This window comes from Diaporthe citri (assembly GCF_014595645.1).
Source record: "Diaporthe citri strain NFHF-8-4 chromosome Unknown scaffold_9, whole genome shotgun sequence".
In the NCBI taxonomy this organism is placed as follows: Eukaryota; Fungi; Ascomycota; class Sordariomycetes; order Diaporthales; family Diaporthaceae; genus Diaporthe; species Diaporthe citri.
Window position 1 is genome coordinate 894,465 of NW_025064854.1, and position 22,555 is coordinate 917,019.

Genomic DNA, 22,555 nt, shown 5'->3' on the forward strand with positions numbered 1-22,555 from the left:
CCAGATGTCGTGATCTATGGTAAATGAAATTCCTCGGCGCAACACACGAACTGACTAGAGGTCGTCGGCTTGGCCCCACCCCGCAAAAGCTTGGTGTGGATATGGGACTATCACGCGTGCCTGCCTTTAATTTACTTGGTACCCCCCTCCGACCGGGTGGAGTGGGAGGGAGTTCATCCATTTGTCCATCTCCTGGAGTGATCCGGTTCCCGGGTCTTCCGCTGCCGTGTAGATCTCGGGCACTGAGCCTTTGGACCACACAGTGGTGACATCAAAAACCGGCATGTGAGAATCAGAGAATCTTGGAACTTGTGCTCCAATTTTCAACGATAGAATCAACATCGTAGTAGTGTAGAGATAACCGTTGCTCAAAAAAGCCAAGAAATGATCGACGCGCGGCGCATGAGTCCTGCCTGGATGGACCCCCTATGTCCCATGCTTGGATCCCCTGTCCTTCAGACGGCAGCTCCCCACCGGCGAGGCAAGGACAACCATCTCAACTTAGCATTGTCAAATATGAAGCTTGATTAAATATACGAAAAGAGCTTATGACGAGCGAACAGATCGTCCCATTTGAGTATGTTAACTCTGTGATCCCAATGTGGGTAATCTGCCTCGAGGTCTTGGAAAACGCGTACAAGACCTGCTCACTTGACAGGCCATGACTTGCAGGATCAGCCGTGACATGACTGGCTGCAAGCCGCATTAGCCGGCGCCTGGCAGAAGTGCCCCCACGGCGGGATGTTGCCCTGTGTGTGCCTGTGACCACACAGTGTAGCGCGTGGCGTCACCAGCGGGCCGGCCACCCGCAAACAGCTGACTCGGATCCGCGACACCGGCTGGAATAACTGCTGTCCTTTCAGGGCCTCACCACCTCCCGTCCGCCCGCGCCTGCGCCCCCCCCCCCCGGCCCTCTTTCCCTCAACTCTAATCCCCCGGTGCTACCTTGGCGGGCCCCCATGTGTGAGCATGGACGGGACAGCAATCACCGATACGGACGGCACCACCGCGGAAGAAGAAAACGAGACTCGGCGTGCCGGTGATCACGAGAGCGAGGACCGGTCCGCGGCGGCTGGGGATGGAGGAGTCGACGACGACGATGACGAGGGCGCCGGCGCCGGCGCCGGGTACCAGCCCCTCTGGGTCAGGCTGGCCTGCATCGGGCTCGACTTCCTCACGCAGACGTACGACCAGATAAGGATCGTGCCCGAGATCGTTCTCTTTGAGCAGTACGTCTGCCGATCCCACTACGCCGGCGACGGCGGTGGCGGTGGGCACGGCTCCCTCCCGGATGTGAGGATCCCGCACGAGCTGTGCAAGAACCCGGATGTCCAGTACCAGCTGGCGCGTCTCAGGAGCTGGAAGGCCCTCTTTGACGGAATTGCGAGTAAGCTTACTTGCGAACCCGGGTTTTGGCCCTCGGAAGGTGGCTGTCAAGTCAACTGACTGACAATTTTTCCGCAGTCCTTGTTACCGCCATACCCATGGGTGTCCTGGCTGACAGGGTCGGGCGAAAGAAGGTTATCGCGTCAAGCGTGCTGGGACCCATACTGCAATTATGCTGGATCCTCCTTGTCTGTAGGTCGATCTTTTCTGTTTCCGTACGGGGACGCGACTCCATGGCAAGCAAAGCAAGCAAGCTCACCACCACGGCACGCCAGGCATGGGAGGACTCCAGGAGCGAGGCATGAGTATGATCTGGGCCGGGTCGGCCTTCCTCCTCATGGGCAACCTGTCGTCCGCCAACGCCACCATATACGCCATGGCGGCAGACTCGTGCCCTCCCGCGCAGAGGAGCCGCTACTTCTACTACCTGTACTCGACCTTCCTCGTCTGCGAGCTGTTTGCCCCAGCCCTCGCCTCGGTCACCATCGAGAGGAATCTCCTGATCCCTTTCGGCGTCGGCCTTGCCTCTCTGCTAACATGCTTCCCGATCCTGCATGTAATGCCAGAGACGCACAAGGTGCGCGAGTCGCCGGTGACAACCAGCAGTCGGCGCTCCTCGAGCTCGTCAGACAAGGACCAGAGCGAAGCCCGCGAGACGGACCGGCTCCTGTCCTCCCCGGCGGACCCCGCAGGTGAGCCAGACGTGCGGCCCCGGAGGAGCCTCTTGTCGGTGGTCAGGAACAGGAACATCCTGCTCGCCCTCTTCGTGCTGTTCATCGGCGCCCTCAGGCAGGGGACCGTGTCGGTGCTGCTCCAGTACGCCGCGGTCCGGTTCGGGTGGCCGACGTCGCGGACGGCGATGCTGGTCTCGGTCATCGCTGCGAGCAACATCGTCCTGTTCCTCGTCATTCTCCCGCAGACTGTTGCCTTTCTCACATCCAGGTGGCATATCATGCCGCAGCTCATCGACTATAATGTTGTCTCCATCAGTCTCGTTATCCTGACGGTCGGCGCGACGTTCATGGGCCTCGCATCTTCGATGCACTGGCTCATCTGCGGTAGGTGGAAATTTGTATTGCGTGCCAGTTTTCGCATGGTACTCACACGGCTCAGCTACCCTTTTCTTCGCAACCGGATACGGGACCAGAGTCGCGGTGCTGTCCCTCGTCACGTCATGGACGGACGAGGACACCCGCGCGAGCACCTTTGGCATTGCTCAGATTGTCGAAGGCATCGGCAGAATGTGTGGCGACCCCATACTACTCAGGATATTTGCCAAATCCATGCGTATGGAAGGCCTCCTGCAAGGCTTGCCTTTCTACGTTGCCGCGGTAAGTACTTGCGCGTAAGCAATCAGCTTGTTCTGTGGACGGCGCTGATGACTATCAAAAGGTCGGTTTCGGTCTGGCTGCTGTAGCATGGCGTTTCGTGAGACTGGCATTGATAGCATAGGACAGTTAACGAGAACCAGACTCGGACATACTGTCACATACAATTCTGTGGCCCTTCAAGTATACCAGACATGTAGTTTATGTCGTATTGAAGCTGAACAGAGCTATAGAAAAGGTTGGTCACCGATCACAAACACAGTAATCAAGTGGCAATGTCAGTGCTATTTTGCAGTTCGACGAATTCCATTGGCCATGAAATCTAACCACGCATGTTCACCAAAGAATTATCGCTTCAAGTTATCCCTTGGTCCCAATCCGATTCATTCTCTTTCCTAGCCTTGTGTTATGCCTCGAGCTGGCTACCACGAGGCCGTTTTATTGGGCAAACGGACAGTGCTAGTTTATTCTAAATCTGTAGTGAATTTTGACCAGATCCGGGTCGCTAATTCGCGACATAAGGATTTCCCTACAGGGGAACAAAAAATTGAGTTCCCTGAACCCTTGACCTAGATGTACGTCGCAACTGCGAGCCGTCCAAACTGTGTCGAGTGTCCGGTTTCACCTGAAAGTTCGACGACGGAGCTCCCCCAAGCTCGCATCCGACCTCCCCGCCATCACTTATAAAGACCCCACGATGTTGCGGGACAAATTTGTGAAATTTGCAGCATGAACTCCATTTCTTGAACGTGAAGACAATTGATACGGAACAACATCAAGAAGAACTCTCGTATTTTCAGCACCATGAGCGGGACACTCGATCTCAGAGACCTTCCCGAAGTCTACTGCAAGGCCTGGGCTTCACGGGACCCGACAGAACTGCTTGCCCTCTTCTCTAAGGACTCGTTCATGACAGACCATGGCGCGCAGATCCACGTCCCCTTCCCCTACTTGGAACGCCACCACAAGCACTGGAACGGCGCCCATGACGACTTTGAGGTCTGGTTGGACAAGCAGTACCCCGTCTACTGGGCCGAGCTCGACGACCAGGGGAACGGGTACTGCAGCTTCAGGACGGTCAACAAGGGGGTGTTCGTCAACGACCTGGGAAGACGCAAGGCCACGGGATTACCGTTCCAGTATTCGGGCGTTATTGATCTGAAATTGAAGGGAGGCAAGATCGTGCAGGCTGATGAGTGGCTGAGGGTACCCTTTGAGGACAGCGTTTCACCGGACAAGTATATTACCATTTCGGAGGAGAGTTTGAAGGGTGTTATGAGGAAGGATCTCCATAAGTCCGAATAGGCTACAGCAGAGGGGCGTGCACAGTTCTGTATCAAGTTGGACTTTTATTCACATTTTCATAGGATCCTATCCCGGTATCAATGGTCTCTGTGTCACCGAAAACCGACGTTGAAATCCTTCCATTGGTTGAATAATCTCATCAGCCAAATGAAGAATTCAGCCTTAGGAATACTATCTCATTGGAAGATTCCGGCACGACTTTTTCGTAATACCAAAGCACCGATAGGGGATAACAACTCCGCTTGGAAGGCTAGGGATGAGCCCGTGGCAGGTAACGCGCGCTCGTCGCAGACGGCGCAATTCGGTACTCCCATACATGGTGGTGCCGAGCTTGTGCCACAATCACCCATGTTCCCGCTAATCTTCGGCCTCTTTGAACGCTCAGCGAGACCATCAGGGGCAGCTGCCTTGGACGACTGGCCGCTTGTAACTTCCCCAGTACTACGATTGAGTGACATGACCTCTTCAATCGTTCAGTTTGAAGGGCCTCAGTCAGAAAATGAGGATTCATTTTGATATGTTTTGGCATATCGACTTGCCAAAATGTGATGTGCTGACTTCTCACCGCTCTCTCTAGAGCGGTGGCAGACTTCTTTGTTCGGGTGCAGTTGCCTCAGCCAAATGCTCACCTTGACGTGGCCGCTTTTAGCTTGACTGATTTATGACTTATGACTGGGGTGGCCAGTCCGTCAGACCCTCTGGCGCTACAGAAATGCTGCGGCCCGTTCCATGCGACTTGTCTCTCCTGCTGGACCTACGTGAGCTTGTGGGGAAGACACGCGTGTCTCAGAACAAGGTGTTGATTCCGCTCAGCTGAACGCCAAAATGAAGATCGAACCCATTTCGGTCGGCTGAAATGTATGTCTTGACTGTCACCAGAGTGATTACGGCCGCCAGCAGGTAACAGGAATGCATGTAGTATCTTTATGAGCTGCGCCACGATGTGGTAACTCACCGAGACTGAAACACGATTGGTTCAAGAAATTGTCTTAATAACTGGAATGGCCTGATATGACTTGTTCCCGAGAGCTGAGCTGTGGGACTACATATCGATTCCGTTGGGAAAGCAATAATGAGGGGAAGAAGACAGTGTCGCTGAGACTCTTGTTGGGGGGGGGGGGGGGGGGGGGGCAGCTGAATTAATATAAGAAGGGGCAGTTTGGTTCCCCTCCTCTGAATGATGTTTGCATCGCTTCAAGTCATTGAGAAGGTTACCAGAGAGCAAAAGTATATCAATCAATTCCAAACAAACACACACCGTCCACCATGTCGCTCAATGACTCTTACAAGGCCCAATGGGCGCGGTACGTTGCCCGGCACAAGCTCCAGCGAGACCTGGAAGCCACGGTGGCGAGGGTGGATGAAGACCAAGAAAAGTTCGGGAGCCTGCCCCACAACTCGGTCTCGGCCCTCTCCAAACTCACGGAAGTTGCGACCGGCGGTGGCCTGATCCCGGAGCACCACGGCCGTTTCAAGGTCGGCATCGTCGGCGGAGGAGTCGCGGGGCTCTTCACCGCCCTCATCCTGGACTGGCTCAACAAGAACCTGGGAAAGGACAAGGGGGAGGAGTACCTTGACATTGACTACGAGATCCTGGAGGCTGCCGACGAGGACCGCCTGGGTGGTAGGCTGTATACGCACAGGTTCAGCGACCTTAAAGGGGGCGTTCACGACTATTACGACGTTGGCGCCATGCGCTTTCCCGAGAACGATGTCATGAAAAGGTGCGTGTCTTGTCCATACAGTCCCTTGACTTGTCTTGGGGTTGCCTACTGATGCTTCCTTGCCTAGAACTTTCCAACTCTTTGAGATGCTGGGCATCGAGAAAGGAAGATTGGGCGACAGGAAGAAAGCTGATGATCCGCCCAAACTCGTGCCTTACTCCCTCAAGGACGAAGAGCAGCCGTCATACTTCAATGATCTTCGTCGCGTAGGCGACCCATGGGAAGGACCACGGAAAATGGCTGACCCGTTCGAACTCAACAAGGGAGTGGCCGAGTGTGACCAGATTCCTACCCCGTACGTCTGCACATTCGGCATCTAGAGTTCAAAGGATTTCACACTGATTACATTCTAAAGCCTGCTGGGTGTAGATCCCGCGGCCTTGTTCGAGAAAGCTATCGAGAAGTACATCGAGACAGTGAAGAGTGGTCTTGATAGAGCCAAAAACACCAATGCCCCGACTTCTGAAGAGGAAAAGAAATTCTACCATATGCTGATGCTCTCAGACCGGATGAGTGCTCGCCAATTCCTTCTCTCGTAGGTCGAAACCCTTTGTGTTGTATGCTCAACTATTCTGACATGATCACACAGAACGAAGAACCCTGGAGGCATCCCAGATGGACCAGGGTATAACTACAGCACAATTCAGTGGATTGAGACGGCTACTTTGTGAGTCCTTCGTTATGGCTCAGCCGACAGAAAGCTCTAACCTCTGTGGTTTTCAGTGGTACTGGCTGGTATGACCAGTCCTTGACTGAGGCCGTTCTAGAGTCCCTCGACTTCAACACGCGCAAGGAGCCGAAGAAGGAGGAGTGGTGGTGTGTGGATGGGGGCGCTCAAAGAATCGCGGAGCGGATGCGGGGGAAGCTCGGAAAGCCCAATGCCATCAAGTTCAACACCCAGGTCACGGCAGTCGAGTCCAACTTCAAAATCAACAACACCGTCTCCGCGGAAATGACCTTGAAGGTCAAAGACACCAGCACAAAGAAGGAGGAGAAAGCCGATGTAAAGTGCCTCACCGTTCTGAACTCAACGACCCTCGGCTCCATGAACCACATGGACTTGTCCAAGACAGGTCTGTTTTGGGACACGAAACAGGCGATCCGCTGTCTTGGCTACGGTGCCTCGTGCAAAGTCGGGATGAAGTTCAAGACGGCCTGGTGGAGGGAGGCGCCGTATAACATCAAACAGGGCGGCCTGGCCCGCACCGACCTCCCGCTGCAGGTCTGCGTCTACCCTTCGTACAATGTCAACAACGAAGTTGACCCCGTCAAAGAGCCCAATGTCCTCCTCGTGTCGTACACCTGGGGCCAGACGGCACAGCGGCTGGCGAGCCTGATCCCGTCCAGTAAAGGCGATTCTGATGCCGAGAAGGAGCTCCGGAGCGTGCTCATCCACGACCTGACCCTCCTCCACTCCCAAGGCCCCAGCGACACGGAGGCGTACAAGAAGACGCGGGCCCGCATCGCCGGAGATCTCATGGAGGTGCACGGCTACGATTGGTACCGCGACCCCCATATGGCCGGCGCCTTCGCGTTCTTCGGCCCGTGCCAGTTTTGGGACCTGTACCCAGCCATCACCAAGCCCAACTCGTTTGGCCAGCTGTACTTTATCGGCGAGGCGGCCTCGGCCCACCACGCGTGGGTCGGCGCCCTCGAGAGCGTCGTGCGCGCCGTGTGGCTCATGTTTGACTGCCTGCACCAGGGCAGCAAGAATGACGCGAGGCGTGGTGCGAACAAGGACGAGGGCTTCGCGCCATACGCGGAGGCGATGAAGCTGCTGGAGGAAGGTCCAAAGTCTGCCCCGGAAATCCCGCTGCCCTTCTACCCCCTGCCAGCGGAACTGCCGAAGCGTTGTAAAGACACGGAGAAGAAGCGGGCTGATCAGCTAGTTGATCACCCTGAGCTGGACGACAACAGCCGCGAGGTCCCGATCAAGTATGGTGCTGCTGTTGTTGCTCTGAGCATGGTCGAATCGACACTGAATCACATCGCGAACAGTCCTCAGAAGAGCACTTAACAGGTAGTGTCATGGTCAGATTTTTTCTCCCTAAAGAGAATCAGACTGGAAACCATTCGCCATGAGAAGCTAAAGCCATGAACGATAATCCGACTTGATTTGAATCACAGTCACTCAAGACCCTGTGTGCCTGAGAGCAGAGAATCTATCCCCTCCCATCATACTGATATCGGCGGATCATAGAAGTTTGAGACTACGCAGAGATTCTGGGTATACCTTGAGTGGCTTTGAAGACTCTCGAAGTCGCAGATCAGTTGTGTGAGGCTGCTGTATCACCTTGTGAACGTATTTGTGTAGTCCGACAAATATCTTGTCCTTTCTGATAGTCGAGGATGGTGAAAGGGGCCAGGGATTAGCCTCGGCCATCTCCGGCCCACCAGCGCAGCGCTGATAAGCAGCAGCTAGCGGTGGATCTGGAGCCTGGGCAGTGGAACACACAACACACCACGGACCACTGACAGCACACCTTCCAGCAGCCGCAGCCGAGTTCCGGCGCGAGCCCAATCCGTGAATGGCCCAGGTGATAGCAGGGGAGAACGTTACGTCGGAGTCCGCTTCGGGTGTCTTGCCTCCGATGTCACGGAGCCGCGACCGACACAGAGATAACAGCAGGCCGGCCCGGCAAAACCTTGTGCTTGGACGATGGCAGCTGCTGAAAGATTTTCCTTTTTTCACCCCTCCAAATTCTGGCTGAACAGACGTCGACAGCCTGGCTACAGGTACGAACCACTTGTGGGAGAAGACCTCGACGACGAGCTATCACCGCCCGCAGACATTATGGTCAGCCAGCCCAGACACGGCGGCGATGGTGGCGATGCCGGTGCCATGGCCAAGCAGGTTCTCCGGAAGATTGACAGGAGACTTATCCCACTGCTGTTCGTGACCTACGCGCTCAACTTCATGGACAAGACCATCCTGTCCAGCGCATCGGTGTTCGGACTCAAAGATGACACAGTTCGTCCAATGCCCCATCACTGTGCTTCAATGGACCAAAAACCACCAGACTAACCATGGCCAACAGCACCTCCAAGGCCAAGACTACAGCTGGGTGTCGTCCGTCTTCTATTTTGGATATTTCGCCTGGACCTATCCCACCACTCTCCTCATCGCCCGCCTCCCTGTCGCGCGGTACATGACCGCCAACACGCTGTTCTGGGGCGTCATCGTCGGCGTGACAGCGGCATGCTCCAACTACGGCGGCCTGCTCACCGTCCGCTTCCTTCTCGGTGTCGCGGAGGCCACAATAACGCCCGCGTTCATGTTCATCACCACGTCGTGTTAGTACCATTCTTCTCCTGCTACACATCCCCGATCTTTGTGCTTTAGAATGTTCCAGAATGTATCACTTTGGGATCCGTAGCAGGTGACTAACAGGTACTAGGGTACACCCGCGATGAGATCCCCTTCCGCACCGGCATCTGGTTCTCGGGCAACTCGATCGGCGGGATGGTAGCGTCCCTCTTCGCCTTCGGCGTGGGACACATCGACGACTCCGTCGGGCCGTGGCGGTGGATGTTCGTCATCCTGGGCGTGGCCACGTTCCTCTGGGGCTTCGTCCTGTGGCTCGCCCTCCCCAACAGCATATCCACCGCGGGGTTCCTCACCGAGGAGGAGAGGCAGTTCGCCACGGACAGGGTCATCGTCGCGGGGACGGGCCGCACCGAGAGGACGGCCTGGGACTGGGCGCAGGCGCGCGAGTGCCTCGTCGACCCCAAGACGTGGTTCATCTTCGGCCTCGAGATCCTCACGCAGATCCCCAACGGCGGCACGCAGAACTTTGCGAACCTGGTCATCAAGTCCTTCGGCTTCACGAGCCTGCAGAGCACCCTCGTCAACATCCCCTACTCGCTCGTCTCGGGCGGCGTCATCATGTTCACGGGGTGGCTGGCGGGCAGGTTCCGGCAGGCCAACTGTATACTTGTCGCTTGTGTTGTGCTTCCCTGCATCGCCGGCTCCGCGCTCATCTACTCGCGCTCGCATGTCTCCGGGGGCGTGCAGCTGTTCGGCTATTTCCTGCTTTCGACGGGCCCCTCGGCCATGCCCCTTGCCTTGTCACTTGTCCAGGCGAACTACCGCGGCGTCACAAAGAAGATGACCATGACGGCGCTGCTCTTCCTCGCTTACTGTGCCGGAAATATTGCTGGCCCGCAGTTCTTCAAGAGCGCCGAGGCGCCAACGTACAATACTGCCTTCAAGACTATCATGATCTGCTACTCTCTGGTCGTGCTGCTGGCGCTGGGGCTGCGGACGTACCTTGGCTGGACAAATGCCAGGAGGGCGAGGCAGGAAGGGTTCGAAGGCAGTGCTGGGTCTGCTGGGGCGGTGGGCGGTGGCAAGGTCGTGGATATTGCCGGGGATGCGAATGCTGTGAACGAGGTTGAGCTGAGGAGTGAGGACTATGAAGATGTTACAGACTGGCAGACACCTGGGTTTAGATATCGTCTCTAAGGTATGACACATGTAGACGGGTTTGGAAGGAATCTAGGTCATGTATAACGTCAGCAGAGCAATGCCCGATATCCCACATTTTACACTACCTGTAGGCTCAGTGCCCTTGTGGTATTAGTCTGAACACCACCCAAATCACAAACTTTTCATCTCGGTTCGACGCATGACGAGTGATTTATATCTGTGCTCTATATAAGCGCAGGATTAAAGTATGTGCATTGTGTCTAGATTGTTCCATGTTGGTTTAATGTATATCCACCCATCGGGAGCATCGTCATAAGCAATATGTCAAACTATATACAACATCTTGAAAAACAAAGCATCGCAACCAAAGCACCACTATAATATATCCAAGAACGTCAAAAACAATTCACCAATAGAGCCGCCTCATACGTAGACGTAGCAGAAGTCGTTGGCGGTGGGGTCAAGCAGCTCGCCGAGCAGGTGCGCCTTGCCCTCGGCGACAAAGCCGAGGTCCTGGACGTCCTCGGCGGTGCCGTTGCGGTGCGGCGCGGCTCGGTCGAGTTGTTCATGGTGAAGGCGCCGTTGACGGCGCTGGTCCAGTCGGCGATGCGGGAGGCCGGGTCCTGCATCTGCCACAGCCACCACACGTGGTCGATCTGCCCGTGGTGCAGGTAGAAGGCCGGGTCGCCGGGGGAGACGAAGAAGTCCCTGCCGGGGTCGCCGCCTATGTGTGTTTATCGTCAGTGACGTGTTCTTCTTTTTCTCATCTGAGGACCAAAAAAGGGGGGTGGGGTCTTGGAGGGCGAGGGAACATGGCGCAAACTCACCCATCGAGAAGTGAATACCGCCGTGGACTCCCAGCTCCGGGTAGAGCGGGTCGCCCTACATGAGCCACTCGAACGACCAGATGTCCTGGGGCTCACGCAGGAGGGTGAGCACGGAGCTCGAGTTCGCGAAGCGCCTGTTGGCGTCGTCGGTGAGGCTGCGCTTCAGGCAGCGCGGGTTGTGCTTGTACGGGTAGCTCGAGTTGTCAGAGCCGCCGTTGATGGTCGTCAGGCCGCTGGGGCCCAGGTTGACGGTGTAGTTGACAAAGGGGCCCGAGGTGACGCAGCCGCCGCCGGTGCCGGCGGAGAGGTAGACGGCGGCGTCGCCCTGGTCCTCGTTGACGACGATGTAGTCGTCCTTGGTGTAGTTGAGCGAGACGCCCTTGCCGCTCATCGAGGTCGCGCTGCCGTCGAAGATGGGCGAGTTGGCCAGGCCCTCCTCGGCGGTGCGCGCCCAGTCCCAGTAGGGGAGGGCGCCCTTGTAGCGGCACTCGTTGCGCAGGGCCTGCTCATGCTCCCAGATGAACCACCGGTGCCATCCTAGAAAGCTGGCGGTCTGGTGGATGGTGAATGTCTGGTTGATATGCTAGTGGCGGAATACGTTAGCAGGAGCGCGCGCTTCTTTTTTTCCTATCAGATTGTGGGGGGAAATATAAGCCCGACTATATATGTGAGACCGTTCGGGCAGGGAAGACTATTCGTTCATGCATACCGTAACGACAAAGTCATCGAACCTGGACATGGCACCCTCGGCAAGGCTGGACGGCGTCTTGGCCTCCTTGCTCTGAAGGCACAACACGGCATCTGTATAGGCGATACGCTCTTCCGGGGTGAGATCGTGCCTGCATATGTAGAGGTTAACTCTAATCTTTCTCGCTGATCACCGACAGGGTTCATGGCACTTCTTCCCCCCTAGTGGAAAACTTACCAAGACTTGCGAACCGACACCTTATCAGCCGTGCATGTCGAGTTCGGAGACAACCGAGATAGAGCAACGCTGTGTGCGTGCTCGCCAAAGTCGCCGATCGAGGCGTTGAACCGGTTGAATCCTGCCTCCTGCCTCTTGACGAGCGCCGGACCTGCCTGCGAATTTTTAGACGTAGTCGCGGCTACTTTACGGAATCAGGTCCGGCCAGGGCGAGGGCCGCACCAAGGGCTTGCTGTGTGAGTTGCATCTCGAGAGCGGGTCTGCTAGCCTGGACACTGGCGATATGTTGTCTGCCAAAAGAACGAAGGACTGGGCTGGGCTAGACTAGACTGCAAGGCGACGGAGGCGAGACCGGGGAGGAACGGGGTGAGGAGGAAGACATGTTGAAGACATCGCTGGCATCACGCCTCGCTTATATATGAAATTACATTACGGCGCAGACTCTCCACAGGCAGGGCAGATTCTTCTCCCACCCCACAGGCCATGGACACGCTCTATATCCACGACGGCCAAGTCTAGGTGCAATGTCTATTTTAACAGCGGTGTTGGGGGCAGAGCGCCGGCGCCTGCTTGGGTGCGCCCGGGGGAGAAACACACTACTTAGTTGTTTCTTCTCTTGAGTCGTGCGCCCGGCGAAACATTGAATACAAACCAGGTTCCACCGGCCGCACTCAAAGCTTAGCATATCCGCTCGGGTCAGGGGCAGCCAGACGGGCGGGTCGGGTCGGCCACTTCTTCCCCCCCCCCCCCCCCCCCCCCAGGCGCAGAGCCGGCAAGAGCGCTCGCTCATTGGGATCGTCGCTTCTTCGCCGGGCCCTCGTCGTGTTGTGGGCGGCGAATATGGCGGAAGGCTTTGTCATGGGCCTGACAGGAGAGGGCTGTCCCTGGGGGCCTTCGGCTGTGCAAGTGGAGACCGAGGCCCGGCCAGATGTTCCCAGATAAGCTTGTGTGTTTAAATCCAAGGATCCAAGGCTTGGACTGGATGTGGAATTCTTCTTATTTTTTTATGGAGTCAAGACGCGTCCGACTCCCGGAGACTGGGCGAACTTCGGGCGAATTGTGACAGCAGCGAATAGGTCCCAGGACGGGATAAAACTGGTTGCGTCCGGATTCCAGAGCGCCTATACGCCTCGAAGAGTCTCACCTCGGACCCTCTTGCTTGGGCATTCGCGCTGGGGTGTGTGTATTAATAGGTGCCCTCGAAACGACTACTCACATGTCTGTCACACAAACCAATATGAACGTCGAGCCATCGCACCCCGAAGTTACACAGCGTTTCTTCAGTCCATTCATCCCGAGTTGACGTCAAGTGCCACGTGAACGAGGAGCTTGTTCCGGCCCAAGAGGGCCAATCACGACACATATGGCGGACATGGAAGGGGGAGGGGGATATGCCAGTACATGGTGGCTTCGTTCGGTCGATATAAACAACAGTGACACGCAACAAGACACACGTCGTGCGGTATCAGTATTTCCACGGGCTCGGTTCCGTATTCCGGCTCGTTCCTTCAACGACCTCGCGTATATGTATCCACAACAGTCAGACCCCTCCCGTGCATGCAGCCGTCCATTCCGCTCCATCCGCAGGGGAAACAGTGTCCCTGAGCCAGAGGTAGAAAGATCTTTTTTGTCTTTTCGGTTCGTAATAGATTTGTTTTTTTTGTCTTTGCCTCACTCTCCCCTCCCCTTTTCTTCGCTCCATAGGAGACGTTTCGCGAAAACAAAAGAGAACAGAATAAGGGTATGTTCGCAGTGAAAAAAGAGCTCAAGTCGTCATATATGCAGCAAGATCGCTTTCAAATCGTGGCGGTTGATTGTTCGTTATTCTCTTACCAGAGGTCTGGGAAAACAGTATCAGCCCATCTTGACATCACCATCGAAACCGACCCCAGCGAACGGGACAGTCTGTGGCTGCTGCTGTTGCTGATGCTGGTCCTGATTCTGCTCTTCCCCATGGCCCTCCGTTGGCTGGTTCTCATCCCTCTTCTTCCTGCCGAGCCGGTCACACCACTCTTCAGCGCTGACGATTGTGCCGTCGAGCACGCCGCTCACCTGCGCCATCATGTCCAGTCCTTCCTTGGCTAGGACCAGCACCCGCTGGGCGCCATCACGGACCTCCTGCTCCTTGCCCTCCTCAGATGACGAGGCCTGGTTGCTGTTGGCATTGCTGCCCGACTCTTGTGTAGCGATGCGGAACCGCTGCGGCAGAGAGGTGAGGTGTCTCCGGACCAGCGCTCGTGCGTTGTCTGGGAGTGCGCCGCCTGCGTACTTGGACACAGTCTCGATAACACCTTGCAGTGTCTTGAGAACTTCTGATCGCAGAGCATCGATCCGCGCTCCAATGGCGCGTCGCGCCTGTTCGTCGTCCCGTACTGCAGACGTGCCTGCCGCGTCGTTCATGGCGTGGTCCTCCAATTGAGGGTGGCTCTCATATTTGTCCAACGCATCTTTGAGGGCGCTGATCACCCTGCCGATGTGGTCGTTGGCCCATCGCAACCAGCCTAGACAGTACTTGAGGCTGCGCAGGCTTTCCTCACTCATAGCAATGCTTAGCCCAGAGGTGGACATGATGAGCCGGGACTGCCACGCCGTAGGGGTCGTAGATGACGGTCTCGAGGTTGTCGGTTCTGATTTCTCATTTTGAACTGCACCTGCGTCCTCTGTATAGGCCGGGCTCCGAGCGTCGTCATATGCCGGCAATGTGTCGACCGTGCTCATGGAGAGCCTCCGATCCTTGGTGGTGAAGCCGTAAGGGTCCATCTGGCCTTGCGTATCTGCACCATTTGTACTGTTGTAGGCAGGAACCCCAGAATCCCGCCGCGGGGCGGAAGTCGAATTACCCCTGCTGCCAACTTTTCTCCGCTTGTGGCTCTTCTCGCCCGTCTCCAGGTCCCCGGACGACTGATGGCGACCCTTACCGCGAAAGAACCACCTAACGCCGCCTTCTATACCGGTGAGATGAAGGCCGGAGCCGACGACGCCCTCGATGTAGTCAACAGGTGTTTTGATAAACCCGGGAGAAAAGTTCTTGGTCGTGTTATATGCGGAGACGGTGCCCTCGATTGGCTTCGCGAGTACAGAGCCCGACGTCATGACGAGCGACAAGAGCGGCTCGGGCGGACCAGGCGTGCCAAACATATTCGAGGGCGAGTTGGGCATTGGGGTATTCTTGTTCTGGGGAGACGAGACGAAATCTTGAGGCATGGCTTGTCAGAGATAGGGTTCCTACCGAGGGTGGGGAAGATGGGACGAATGATCATGCACTCACCGGCCTTGAGGTCCCCGAGGGCCTCGGCTGCCATTCGCACGTCCGGATCGTCCAGACTAACACTACTTGCTCGACCACCTACGGGCTCTGGGCTCAAGGGCCCCCTCGTACCACTGCTCAAGCTGTCGAGATCCATCTTCGCAGGCGAGCCAGCCGACTGGACATTATTTCCTGTATAATACGCCGAGTACGGGTTCCCAGAGGGCCACGGCCGTGGTCGTGCGGGAGGTGAGAAGGATGTGTCGCTTGCTCCTGTTGATGACGAGAACCTGAGGGAGGCCGACGTCGGCGGGCCTGCCAGATAGGCCAGCGAGGGTAAAGAGTTCACGCCGTGGTCGCTGCTGGCGTTTAACTGCAGAGGCGCAAGTTCGTTGGAAGGGGGCTGTGGGAAGCTCAAGGTCGTAGGGTCGTGGTTATGCTGGGCGAATGCGTACGAGGGCGGCGAGTAGGCTGGGAGTTGACTGAGGGGCCGAGGGGACAGGGAGGACGACTTCGAATGGCGGTGGGGGTGGTGGTTGTTGCTGTTGGCGGCGCTCGAGGCGTAGAAGGGGCTCGCGCTGGGGTTGGTGTACGGCGGAGACAGCGTCAAGGACGAGGAATGCGGTTGGTCGGGCGGCGGTTGAAATTGCTGGAGAGACTTGTGAAATATGGGGTCTATGGCGCTATGCGATGGGTTGCCGTTGCCGATGCTGTTGAAGTCAAAATCGACGGGAGGTGGGAGCCGCATGTGATTCTGACTCTGCGCCTGGGTCTGGGTCTGAGCTTGAGCCTGAGCCTGAGCCTGAGCCTGAGGAGTTTGGTGGTGAGGGAGTTGTTGGTGTTGGTGTTGCGGCTGCTGCTGCTGCTCCATTTCCATTTCCATGTTGGCCGCCTCTTGGTCCGCCCGTGCTTCAGCTGGTCTGGGCTCTTGCAACGAAGCAGCCGAGCCCAGCGAGATGCGAGGTCGGGTCCGTTGATTCAGGTTAGGCCAGGAACAGTCCGCCAAGGGGGGGTTTTCTGGTCACGACTAAGTCGTCATTTCAAGATGACAGGCGCGCTCGGTCGAGAATGGACGGAACCGAGGAAGCGCAAGGCACTGACTCGAGGATGCCTAGGTCGACGAACGATGAAGAACAGAGCAGAGCCGACCAAGGTCAGACCATACCAGAGTCGTGGGGAGAGAGGATAAAGTGCGTGCACCGTAGTGTGACAGTGGGAAGCGAGAACGAGCGCCCAAGGAAAAAAGGCTGCAAACGCAGAGCACACCACAACACAGTAGACCTAAAAGGTAGATAGGGTCAGGTAAGACACGCCAGACAGGGCCGAAGAGGCAAGGGAAGGATTTCTGGCGATAGCCGGCCAAAAAAGGTCCCAAGGGGTTTGTCAGGAGAGGTTCTGGCAGACTGGTGCTGCCCTGCCTTCGTTCTCCCACGAGCTGCCGATGCCGAGCAGGGCTATGCCGGGGAGGGGAGGGTCTGCATAAAACCGAGTCTAACCATGTGCCCGGTTGGCTGGAGCGGATGGTGGCGCAACGCAAGCACACGACGCTGCAGGCACTCACTCACTGACAGGAGAAGGAGTGAAGAAGAGGGAGAGAGAGAGCTTTTTTTTTTTTTTTTGGTCTGGCGCTGGTTCTGTGTCCCGAATACGGTGTTACAATATAATGTCAAGTCTTATGAGTTCAGGCAGTCAGCCCGATTTGGCGTGCTTGTCGCAGTTTTGACATCAGATAGACTACCCACGCACCCAGGTGCCTACTTCTAGTCAGTCAGTGCTGCCTCCCGAGGTCTGCTGGCTCTACCTGCCAGGCCTGTCCAAAGCCAATTGATGCGACACGCCCCTGCAGAGTGGGCTGAAGGCAAAACACGCAGTCGACCCTTCCCTGCCTCTTCACGGTCGACGGATGGCTGGCAGGTGCTGGGTGCGGGATCTGCTGTCTGCCATGGCGCAGATAGACTGACTTTAAGTTAGACAGATACAGTAATAGACAGACGGATGCAATAGTCGTCCTCCCCAGCCATTCCAGCCAGCCAGCACCCGTCATCCCCAATCTCCGGCTGGGTTCTGGGTGGGGTTTCGCTTTCGTCCCGGCTACTCACCGTCTGCCCGCCTGGCCCGCCTGCCATGGCACTCATGGATCACCCAGCTTGGGGCCTGTTTTTCCTCCCGCCTCCGCCCTAACAGGACTCCAGTCAGCGCCGGGCCGGCAGATGGGCCATCTTCTACGACCGCGTACCTTACAGCGCCGCATGACCATTCCAAGAATTTTTTTTCTTTCTCTGGGGCCGAGGCTGCCGTCATGGCCCCGCGATGTCAGACCAGCACTGATCCCATAAGCCAGTGAGTTGTCCTGCACATGCTGCGGATAAACCACAGGGCTTATCCGTACACAGGCGCGATCACATGCTTGCTGCTTGTTCACAGGTTGCACAAGGATTCGTGGACGGCACGGAACGGATATCTCCAACTCTGTTCGCATTGACGATGCAGAATCAAAGCCTGAACAGGAACTTAAGAAAAAGACCCGACGGCTGCTACACTGTCCCTGCGTGGCGACAGAGTTTGACCCCTTGCCGCAGGGGAGGGGAAGAGACGATGGAAGAGACGATGGACGTGGTTGTTGCGACGGGATGGGGGAATGGATTGGCAGACACGCACATGTCAGCACATGTCCAGCTGAGGGTGGGGGGTGGGCTGCCGTGGAAGAGATGATTTGGTGGCTGCAGACCCCTCTCACCATCCTCCGAAACAAAAACGGGCACCCCAGCACCAGAAGGAATCCTTCCCTTAGCCAAAATGGCCCGCTCTTCTGCCGTCACATGCTCGTCGGGAGCCGCCCGTCAAGGACGACCCTGTCTCACCGGCTGCAGAGCTTATTGGGTGCGCCCTGCTGGTCCTGGACCGATCTCAAGGCCCCTTGCCGACTTGCATATGATTTCCCAGGTGTGTCACAAGCAATTCTTGGGCACAGCTGCTTCTCTCTGTCCTTCTCGACCCCCCCTCCGCTCCACTGGGAGCCACTCGGGCTGAACTTCGGCTCCGGCGTTTGAACCAAAGTCTGTGTCACCAGGATCTAGACAGGAGTGGAGGATGAACATTTTTCAAGGTCGATGCCGCACACGCGCGCGCATGCCCGAGTCCGCGATTGCAAAAGATGCCCAATTGTCTCCGGTGATGGACGGCTTGTGATTGATCGGGGCGCCGTTGCTGCGAACAGACTGCAGAGTTTGACAATGCGCCATGTTAGGCCTACTGCACTCCGCAAACTACTACTTTGTTCAGCACTGGTTTTGATAGTGTAGACATACTGCACCCCCACGATGATGCCTGAAACATGGTTCATGTGATGTGATGATGTCAAAGTGCCAGCTAGGCGGGCCACCAGCAGGCTAAATGCAACAGGACGACCCCTTTGCACGTCAATCGTGGCGCCCACGAGCCCAGATTCGGGTCGGCGGCGTGAGCGGAGGCTGGAGAAGTTCGACGGGCTTGGACGGGCTGACTATAGACAGACTATCCGGCCATTGCCCGTCTCATCATCTTTCCCCTTTGGCACTGGGGCCGGCCCAGCCTGAGGAAAGATCTACCACCGTACTGCGTGTGACGAGTGACCCGTGACCAGAGGAGAAGCTGCTGTGCGACGCAACGGCGCAGAGAGCATCGGCATCAACCAACAGCCGGTGCAGGCACCTCACCGCTTGCAACAACCACACAACTGCATGTCACCCAGTCCAGCCCAGCCAAGCCCAACCCACCCCTTTCGGGCCGCCGGTTTGTTTGTTGAGCCCCGAGGTGCTGCCATGTGCTGCAGATACGTACTGTTTGTGTTTGCAGTGCACCTCAACCCAACCTGTCGGTGAGGCGACGTGAAATGTTCGGTGCCTCTGACACCGCCCAAACCACGGTAGAGTTTAACGTTTGGGCAGTTCTTAATGGCACCGCAGGGAATCCATCCTTCTCCGCCCCCATAATCGCAGAATTCACCAACGTCGGCACTGTTGATATCGAACAAGACGCCCGAATCTGGCGTGTCGCAATGTGATGGGCTGCACTGTCAAGAGGGGGCGTTGAGGGAGGAAGGGAAGCAGGTCGGAAGGAGAGAAGCAGCCGAATTTTCTTTTTGATGTCTTCGCTCCCCAACGCAAGATCGGAGGAAGGAGCCACCGTTCCGTTGTGCACGGACCACATAATGGCTCGTGCACACAGCAAGCTGAGACCTGGACGTGGACAGATGTCTGGACTGGACCTCCTGAGCCGCGCCCAGCTGCAGTCGTCCCCTGGAAGAGGCTTGGCTGGCCTTGCTTGGGAGGTCCATACCAAGCTAGGGTCGCGATAGCAGCCTCGAAATCCACTCCAAGTCAACATCAGCCCAAGTTGTCCATCACCATTGACGACAGTCCCGAGCTTGCTACTGCTCTACCCAATCCCGCGACGGCTCGCTAAATTTCCCATCCGCATGGTATAGGCCTCCGTAGCAGCCTGCTTCCTCTGGCCAGCGCGCCGTTCCTAATACTCTCGTGCCCCTCCCTGCCTTGTCCATCGCCTCGACGACGACACACACGCCCCCTCGATAAAAGCGACTCCAGCTTCCACCATGGCTTCTGCCATCTTTTTCCTGGACTTGAAGGGCAAGGTCCGTCCACCAGAGCTTCGGTACTTGTCCTGAGTCAATGTCTTGGAGCTGATAGCCATGCCTCGCAGACCCTCCTGGCCCGGAACTACAGAGGAGATATCCCCATGTCCGCCGTGGAGAAATTCCCTGTGCTGCTTAGCGAAGCAGAAGAGGAGTCATCAGCAGTACCGCCCTGCTTTTCACATGAGGGAATCAACGTATGCCGCCGCCCCTCGTGATCTGCCAGCTCCCCCAGGCCTGCGATTGACTGACAGTACGCTACAGTACCTTTACATCCGCCACAACAACCTCTACCTCCTCGCGCTGACGAAACGAAACACGAATGCCGCCGAGATACTTCTCTTCCTGCACAAGCTCGTCGATGTCTTCACAGAGTACTTCAAGGCCCTGGAGGAGGAATCCATCCGCGACAACTTCGTCATTATATACGAGCTCCTCGACGAAATGATGGACTTTGGTTACCCCCAGACGACCGAATCCAAGATCCTTCAGGAATACATCACCCAAGAGTCCCACAAGCTGGAGATACAGGCACGACCGCCCATTGCCGTTACGAACGCCGTGTCATGGAGATCCGAAGGAATTCGGTACCGCAAGAACGAGGTGTTCCTCGACGTCGTCGAGAGCCTCAACCTCCTCGTCTCTGCTAACGGCAACGTGCTGCGCTCCGAGATCCTCGGCGCCATCAAGATGAAGTGCTATCTGTCCGGCATGCCTGAACTGCGGTTGGGACTAAACGACAAGGTCATGTTCGAGACAACGGGGCGGACCACGCGAGGCAAGGCCATCGAGATGGAAGACGTCAAGTTCCACCAATGCGTTCGGCTATCACGATTCGAGAACGACCGCACCATCTCCTTTATTCCACCCGACGGCGAATTCGAGCTCATGTCCTACCGCCTCAACACCCAGGTCAAGCCCCTGATTTGGGTCGAGTGTGTGGTTGAGAGCCACTCGGGCAGCCGCGTAGAGTACATGGTCAAGGCTCGAGCACAGTTCAAGCGGCGCAGCACGGCAAACAACGTCGAGATCATTGTGCCTGTACCGGAGGATGCCGATTCACCCCGGTTCCGAACAAACATCGGCAGCGTACACTACGCACCAGAGCAGGCCGCCATTGTCTGGAAGATCAAGCAGTTTGGAGGCGCTAAGGAATTCCTCATGCGGGCGGAGCTAGGCCTTCCAAGCGTGCGCGGTGACGATGAGCATGGCGGTGGAATGACTGGTGGCTTCGGAGGAAGCATGGGTGGTGTAGGGGGCCCGGGTAAGGGTGCAAAGAGGCCAATCCAGGTCAAGTTTGAGATTCCTTACTTCACGACGAGTGGAATCCAAGTGCGCTATCTGAAGATCACGGAACCGAAGGTAAGATACCCCAGGAAGAGGTCCACTTTGAGGGCCAAGTTGACATGACCAACAGCTCCAATACCCGTCCTTGCCATGGGTCAGGTATATCACACAGTCAGGCGACATCGCAGTGAGATTGCCGGATGTTGTGTAGAGAAGACGTGAGATTTTGTCGCCACCCCTTCCCACAAACAATGGCCGACACTCGATACACGGTTCAAGCTGCGCCGCACGTCAGCGATCCGACTCGTCTCTCCCGGCCATAGCAGCCGCTAGAGAGTTGCATCCCCACTTAATATGGTTGGTCGCATCTACGTATTGGTCCTCGGCGGCAGTGGGACAGATGTTCGAGCAGATACACGCGAGGGGGATTCTGCTCGTGGGAAAGGCCGTTGTCGAAGCACAGTCAGGCGAACAGCGTTTCATTGACACGCAAAACATCTTACCATAAACACCAATGACGGTGATGATGGATCGGCGCCACTATGCAAGATTATTCATGAAAATGCGCTTAGAAATCAAGACCACGATTTACTGCTCCAAGGCAGTCCTCTGATCCTGCCTTCTCCGGGACACAAACTCCACAAGTAATGACTGCACACTTCCAAACCAACACCCTCTCATCCCTGCTGAGCTCTGAGGTTGATAAGCGTGCCTGGCCCGAATTCTCGCTGTCAACGCTTAGATCAGGGTTTATTGTTTAGAAGATTACTGAGCTCTGCAGCTGTCCAAATAGAGCAAACAAAAGCCCGCAAGTATTGTGGTCTCTGATAGTCCGAAGGCTAGAGCTCGCGGCGAGCCCACTCCGGCCCCGGACGCCCACTCGCAACGCCATGCTGTCGCCGAAGGTCTACGTGTAAAGGATGTTTGTACAGTGCCCAGCTGCTACACACAGACTTGCTCTGGCAGTCGAGAACCGTGCCCACAACCACAGCCCAGGTGGGCGGTCAGCACTGGCGAAGCCTTGGGGAGGGCATTGCAACGGTGTTTTGGGGCCCTCGCGGTTCTGGTAACGGAGGGGGAGGGGGCGGCACTGGTGGTGGGAGAGGAGTCGCCGCCTGATCTGCTTAAGATGTGTTCGAGCCTTGATCTCGGTGGCTGTTTGTTTTCGTTGCTCGATCTTGTTGTGTCAAGCACCGGGGCTCAGAAACCCATTGTGTGTTCCGTTGGGAGGTTATGGACTGGAAATTGGGGATCCCAGGATTTGTTTTTAGATTGAGAACTCGGTATCCGCGTAAAGGTGTCAATCATAAATGACCCTCCGGCCTGTTCGGGAACCAGTGTTCGTGGGTTCTTCGAGCTGCTAAATGAGTCATTGTCACTGAAGAAGTTGATAGATGTATGATAAGAGCCTGGGATCCTTCTTTACAAGTCAGGTGCCTCCGCTCAGACGAGGGTTTAGCGGTT

At 56.5% G+C, this 22,555-nt stretch overlaps 7 protein-coding genes across 7 annotated transcripts; 5 read left to right on the forward strand and 2 right to left on the reverse strand.

Annotated features, from left to right (window-relative positions):
* Positions 1 to 969: 969 nt before the first annotated feature.
* On the forward strand, positions 970 to 2,838 carry INS49_015393 (uncharacterized protein; the record flags this gene model as incomplete). The annotated part of the gene is made up of 5 exons (XM_043176074.1): positions 970 to 1,387; positions 1,465 to 1,578; positions 1,662 to 2,444; positions 2,500 to 2,717; positions 2,779 to 2,838. 5 exons carry the CDS (start codon positions 970 to 972, stop codon positions 2,836 to 2,838), a joined length of 1,593 nt encoding a protein of 530 aa, XP_043019529.1.
* Positions 2,839 to 3,518: 680 nt separating this feature from the next.
* INS49_015394 (uncharacterized protein) lies at positions 3,519 to 4,019 on the forward strand (the record flags this gene model as incomplete). The annotated part of the gene is made up of 1 exon (XM_043176075.1): positions 3,519 to 4,019. One exon carries the CDS (start codon positions 3,519 to 3,521, stop codon positions 4,017 to 4,019), a length of 501 nt encoding a protein of 166 aa, XP_043019530.1.
* Positions 4,020 to 5,285: 1,266 nt separating this feature from the next.
* Positions 5,286 to 7,760, forward strand: INS49_015395 (uncharacterized protein; the record flags this gene model as incomplete). The annotated part of the gene is made up of 5 exons (XM_043176076.1): positions 5,286 to 5,743; positions 5,811 to 6,038; positions 6,248 to 6,256; positions 6,333 to 6,410; positions 6,467 to 7,760. The coding sequence occupies 5 exons, from the start codon at positions 5,286 to 5,288 to the stop codon at positions 7,758 to 7,760; spliced, it is 2,067 nt and encodes a 688-aa protein (XP_043019531.1).
* A 777-nt stretch (positions 7,761 to 8,537) lies between these two features.
* Positions 8,538 to 10,208, forward strand: INS49_015396 (uncharacterized protein; the record flags this gene model as incomplete). Its single annotated transcript, XM_043176077.1, has 3 exons — positions 8,538 to 8,714; positions 8,782 to 9,037; positions 9,142 to 10,208. 3 exons carry the CDS (start codon positions 8,538 to 8,540, stop codon positions 10,206 to 10,208), a joined length of 1,500 nt encoding a protein of 499 aa, XP_043019532.1.
* A 387-nt stretch (positions 10,209 to 10,595) lies between these two features.
* On the reverse strand, positions 10,596 to 13,091 carry INS49_015397 (uncharacterized protein; the record flags this gene model as incomplete). Its single annotated transcript, XM_043176078.1, has 7 exons — positions 10,596 to 10,763; positions 10,820 to 10,896; positions 11,096 to 11,582; positions 11,709 to 11,838; positions 11,925 to 12,079; positions 12,577 to 12,601; positions 13,069 to 13,091. The coding sequence occupies 7 exons, from the start codon at positions 13,089 to 13,091 to the stop codon at positions 10,596 to 10,598; spliced, it is 1,065 nt and encodes a 354-aa protein (XP_043019533.1).
* A 687-nt stretch (positions 13,092 to 13,778) lies between these two features.
* Positions 13,779 to 16,054, reverse strand: INS49_015398 (uncharacterized protein; the record flags this gene model as incomplete). Its single annotated transcript, XM_043176079.1, has 2 exons — positions 13,779 to 15,118; positions 15,193 to 16,054. The coding sequence occupies 2 exons, from the start codon at positions 16,052 to 16,054 to the stop codon at positions 13,779 to 13,781; spliced, it is 2,202 nt and encodes a 733-aa protein (XP_043019534.1).
* Positions 16,055 to 19,765: 3,711 nt separating this feature from the next.
* INS49_015399 (uncharacterized protein) lies at positions 19,766 to 21,302 on the forward strand (the record flags this gene model as incomplete). The annotated part of the gene is made up of 4 exons (XM_043176080.1): positions 19,766 to 19,804; positions 19,873 to 20,001; positions 20,069 to 21,166; positions 21,222 to 21,302. The coding sequence occupies 4 exons, from the start codon at positions 19,766 to 19,768 to the stop codon at positions 21,300 to 21,302; spliced, it is 1,347 nt and encodes a 448-aa protein (XP_043019535.1).
* Positions 21,303 to 22,555: the final 1,253 nt, after the last annotated feature.